A 5,626-nucleotide genomic window follows, 5' to 3' on the forward strand; every position below is an offset into this window, starting at 1 on the left:
CTCGGCTTCATATGACAAACACAACACCAATCTTCTTCAATTGGATCATCAACATAGTACACCATTCTAGCATCAGTTGCAAGTATAAATGGTTCATCTGTTTCTTTTGCACCTGTGTGTATCAAACGGGAAAAGTTTACACTTGTAATTCCAAATTCATCTATCTTGATTCCCTTGTTAAGTGTAGTGTCTACCCAAAGACATTTGAATAACACAACCTTTAACTTGCCATAATAATTTAACTCTATGATGTCAATCAATTTACCATAGTACATGTCATCACTTGATTGTTCAATAGATTCTCTACCATTTGAAAAGCTTTTAGTAACAGCAGACATAACAACACCACTATTTTGTGTTTTCAATCCTTGCTCCTTCCACATAGTACGAAACTTAAATCCATGAATGTTATACTCTTTGAATCTCCTCACAATATTTTTGGTCCATTTGCAAGCAATTCGATTTCTGGAGTAATCTCCACACCATTCTGACTTGCAACCTTTGTTATAAATATATATTAGGACAGATATATATAAATTATAAGATTGTGAGTTTAAAAGGGAATGAAATATTTGAGATCTTACATATTTCTTAAACCACTCGTGAAAATGTTTGTGCACATATTCTTCCACAAATTTTGAGGAGTTGCTTTTGCCACGATGCATCCTAGTGACTTCAATTCTAAATTTTCTGAATATAATTATAAATCATATATCAAGATATATATATATATATATATATATATATTAGAATTAAAAAAATGAATAATATGAAAGATCATATAACTTACTCTCGAAATACATCAACTAATTCACAATTAGTTAATACATATCGGTGAGCTTGTATGATTTCCAAGGAAGATATGGATTGAGTCTTAATAGCCCCAATAGGCTTGCCCAATGCAGGAAACAAATTTGACAAGATAGCAGATTCACTACTAGCATTAATTTCACTTTCATCATCATTACGCCTTGGTCGATTAAACCTTGTTTCAATATCACCATCCTCAAAATATCTAGAACAATTAGTAAGGTTTTCCTCTGTAAGGCAACCTTCAGCTATACAACCTTCTGCAGCGGAATTGTTACGAACATAAGATTTAAAATGACCCATTCCCCTAACAAAATATTAAAACAAATCGTAAGATTAAAAAAAATTAAAAATACATAGACTTACTAAGCAAAGAATATACCTTTCTACAGGGTACATCCAATGACCTTGTACAGGACCAGCAAGAATTGCTTCCTCTCCAATGTGAATGACCAGGTGAAACATAATAGTGAAGAAAGATGGAGGGAATATTGCTTCCATATTAGCATGATTTAACCAAATTCGTCGCTGGAGATCCTCTACATGCTTAACATCCAAAACCTTGCTTGATATTTCTCTAAAGTAGTTACATAACTCAATCAACACTGAAGTAACTTCTTTAGGAAGAGATCTTCTACAGGCAATTGGCAAAATATGCTCCATCAAAATGTGGGAATCGTGACTCTTTAAATTAGAGATCTTGCGTTTCTTAAGATCAACACATCTTGAAATGTTTGATGCGTAATTATCCGGAAACACCACATTGTTTAAAACTTTTAGAAAGATATCCTTCTTATCTTTTTTCATGTTAAAGCATGATGGAGGAAACTTAGAAGAATTAGGATATGGATGAAGTTTTTCTCTAATTCCCATCACTTGCAAGTCTTTACGAGCTTGCAAATTGTCTTTTGATTTTTTTTTGTCACCAAGTATTGTAAACAATACATTGTCACAAACATTCTTCTCTATATGCATCATGTCAAGGCAATGACGAATAAGATGGTTCTTCCAATAAGGTAAATACCAGAAGATACTCTTCTTCTTCCATTGTTTTGGGCCAGCCTTACTTGTACTATCATCACGAGGCCTCTTTCGACTCTCCTCAATTTGTCTTAATAAGGTTAATCCTGATGGTGGGATAGGTGCAGGTCTATGCTCCTCAAAACCATTAAAAGACTTCTTATTGTACCTATATTTGTGATCATGTGGCAAAAAACGACGATGTCCCATAAAGCAATTTTTTCTACCAAACTTTAGCCTTATAGAATCTGTATCATAATTACATGATGGACAAGCAAGTAATGTATGTGTATTCCACCCAGACAAGTTATCAAGACCTGGAAAATCACTTATGGTCCACATCAATGCAGCACGCAATTGGAACATTTCCTTAGTTGAGGAATCATAAGCATTTACACCATTCCATAATTGTTTTAACTCAGCAATTAGAGGTTGCAAGTAAACGTCAATGCTATTTCCAGGCATTTTAGGACCAGGAATTATCATCGACATGACAAGAAAAGTTTGCTTCATAAAACACCATGGAGGATAATTATAAATATATAACATCACAGGCCAAATGCTAACACTGGAACTTAGATTTCCAAATGGATTGAAACCATCCGTAGCTAAAGCAAGTCGCACATTACGAGTCTCTGAAGCAAAGTCTGGATAGAATGAATCAAAATGTTTCCACGCTTTTCCATCTCTAGGATGTCGTAATAACCCATCTGGATTAGCTTTTGTAGCATGCCACTTCAACAGTTCTGCAGTTTTAGAGCACATGTATAGCCTTTTCAGTCTAGGTATAAGTGGGAAGTACCGCAACACTTTTGCTGGCTTTCGCTTCTTTCTATGTTGGTCATCAATTACAACATTTGCACCAACACCATTTTCATCTGATATATACCTGGAAGTATTACAGACCTTGCATTTATCTCTATTCTCATCCCCTGATGATCCCCAATATAGCATACAATGGTTCGGACATCCATCAATCTTATTGTAGCTCAAACCTAATTTCTTAATCATCTTTTTTGACTCATAAAATGATGATGGTAGTTTCGCTTGGGGAAAAGCATCTTTTAAAAGGTCAAGAATCATTGAAAATGATTTATCTGTTGCACCACATAAGACCTTAATATGATAAAAATGAACAATGAATGACAATTTACTATATTTTCTACAACCATCATAAAGTTCTTGATTCCCATCCTCCAACAACTTCTTAATTTCCTCTCTCTCTTCTTGACTCTTACCTTCATCACCTTTAGGATTGTCATTATTTAGTAGATTTGATGGACTAAAATCTTGAAATTCATTATTATCAAATACACCAAAAACATCATTCAACATATCATGCATAGGATAGTGTCTAGCCGGCTCATTATGTACTCGGGGTAATGATTCTACATTCGATTGAGCACGATTTTCGCCATGCATATGCCAACAAGTATACTTTTCTGGAAACCCCCTTTGAAGCAGATGACTAAACACTTCAGCTCTATTGCGCATAATAGAAAATCCACATAAAATACAAGGACATAAAATTTTTCCATTAATAGATGCATTTGAAAAGGCAAATTCCAAAAATTGAACAACACCATCCGAGAATTCTTTCGATCTAATTGGACTCTCAATCCAACTCTTGTCAATCATGTTGGACTAAAGCTGTTGAAGATATGAACAAATAAAAAATTAGGACTAAGTTTTTTATAAACTTAAGTGGAAAAATTTTCAGTGAATTTAATCGTATACTTACTTCTCCCCTCGCATAAAAAGCAACAACTGCACAAAAGTCTGCTAAAAGGGCTTAAAACAACGTGAAACCTATTTTCTGTTGATATATTTACAGGAAAACAAAGAAGGAAACTCTCAAACCCACAACAAAATTGTCTCCTTAGAAAATCATGTTTACACTGATCACTCCTATCTATTTTTGCATCAAAGATGCAGTGTGGAAATGAACTAAAGCTAAACTAAGTTGATATGAAGTACAACAGAGAGAAGATGCTTTTTATCTGACTTTGAAAAGGGTAATTGGTTGTAGATTAGACAAATGCCAGTATTTGATCCACAATACTATTCAAAGGGTTGTCAAGATTTCGGCCTTTTAGTATACTAGGGCAGAATCAAAGAGGACTTTGTGAAATAAATAGAGAGCATAGAAAACAGAGGAACTTACTGAAGAACTTCACACTTTGCCGCCGATAAAGTTTGCCGGAGAAGAAGATCGCAACAAGTTTTCGCCGATGAAGTTCACTGCGCGCCGATGGGAAGAACTTCACACTTCAATTTTGGGCGTGAATTTGTGTTTATTTTGGGTGAAGTGAGGGAAAAGATTAAAAGTGTGGGAATAAGAGGAAAATAATAGAAAAAATGGAGGGAGTAAAATTTGTTTGCCGCTTTTTTTTGGCCACAAAATTTAGCCACAGTTATTAATGTGTAGATAATTTTAACTTTTAATTTAATTTTGCCACGGTATTTAAAACCGTGGCTAATATACCGTGGCTAACATGCTTTTTTTTGGTAGTGAAAGGTCACATTTTAGTGCATTTCGGTGCAATAATCTTTGTATAAATATTTTTAAAAAATGGACGACTATCTGTTGTTTTCAAGAAAAAAAAATTCAAGCCATTTCACTCTAACTATAAAAAAGATTTGAAAAGCCAAGTTTATCCATTAATTACTATTTTTAAAAAATTGCATTTAATTACTCGACTTTTAATTTTTTTAGCACTCATCTTTAGTTTTTTAATTAATTAACCTAAGTTTGGCCGGTTAATCATTTTTAATGAATCTTAAAGAATACTTAATACCTTCTCTGTAGGATAACTAGAACCCTTAACTAGAATCATATAAGTTAAGTAGACCATTTAATTGGAGTTAATTTTTAGCATTACATTAGTTAAATATTTAGGTGTCCTCATTTACCTTAAAAATAATTAGGTGGCGACTCCTTAAGTTAAATAATTTAGGAATCACCAATATGTTGTACACTATTTGACGCGAGTTAAAATGGGGTATAACAGCTTGGCGACTCCACTGGAGAATATTAGGTTCTAAACCATAACAAACTTAGGTTAATGAATAGAGTTTTCTTTATATGTGTATATTTTTACCTTAATTGTTTGATGTTTTATTTATGTGATTATTTATTTGATATCGCTTCATATTAATTGTATCTTTGTTCTTTCTTTATGTAATTGTATATTTGTTATTGTTTTATGAAATTGTATATCTTTTACTGCTTTATAAATTGTCATTTCATTCATACTTCCTCAAATTCTGAAAAATTGACACGTACACGTGAGGTGTGTTTTCCACACCCATATTTTTTTTAAAAAAAATCCCAAAAGTTAGAAGAGTTGGCATATGAGAGGGGTGTCCGGATCATTTTCCGTGTGACCGCGTGACCTTCTCACTCGAGTTGTCCGCTTGGGAACCTTTTGTCTAGTAAGCCAAATCTTTGAAAAACATAAGATAGAGTTGTGCTTCCCCTTCAATCTAGGCCATGCATGCATACATCTTAGGTGGGTTGACCCTTGGTGTCAATTCCACATTTAGAAAAACCACCCATATGTCAATGGATTTTCACGACCCAATGAACAATAAGCATATTTTTTACAACGTGATAATGATAGACGGATCCAAGCCTAATTTTGACATAGTGAGTTTGGAAAATGTGTCCTCATTTTATTAATTTGTATTGTAGGATGGATTCAATACCCAACTCCCCAAAATTAGGATGGTTGACGGTGTCCCGTATAAATTGAAGACGTGGTGGGAAAATTTCAGCCCTAGTGAGAGATCAACA

The 5,626-nt window shown here is 33.8% G+C and overlaps 1 protein-coding gene across 1 annotated transcript; it reads right to left on the reverse strand.

The window, feature by feature from the left end:
- Positions 1-786: 786 nt before the first annotated feature.
- LOC129869708 (uncharacterized) lies at positions 787-3,468 on the reverse strand. The gene is made up of 2 exons (XM_055944348.1): positions 1,193-3,468; positions 787-1,117 (listed from the first exon to the last, which is right to left on the reverse strand). The coding sequence occupies exons 1-2, from the start codon at positions 3,466-3,468 to the stop codon at positions 787-789; spliced, it is 2,607 nt and encodes an 868-aa protein (XP_055800323.1).
- Between the last annotated feature and the right edge of the window lie 2,158 nt (positions 3,469-5,626).

The sequence above is a fragment of the Solanum dulcamara genome, chromosome 10, assembly GCF_947179165.1.
Source record: "Solanum dulcamara chromosome 10, daSolDulc1.2, whole genome shotgun sequence".
In the NCBI taxonomy this organism is placed as follows: Eukaryota; Viridiplantae; Streptophyta; class Magnoliopsida; order Solanales; family Solanaceae; genus Solanum; species Solanum dulcamara.

Coding starts and splice junctions, on each gene's coding strand:
- LOC129869708 (XM_055944348.1), bottom strand. CDS start 3,468: ATGATTGACAAGAGTTGGATTGAGAGTCCAATTAGATCGAAAGAATTC. Junction 1,118..1,192: donor TGGATGTACCCTGTAGAAAG/GTATATTCTTTG, acceptor ATATTTTGTTAG/GGGAATGGGTCATTTTAAAT.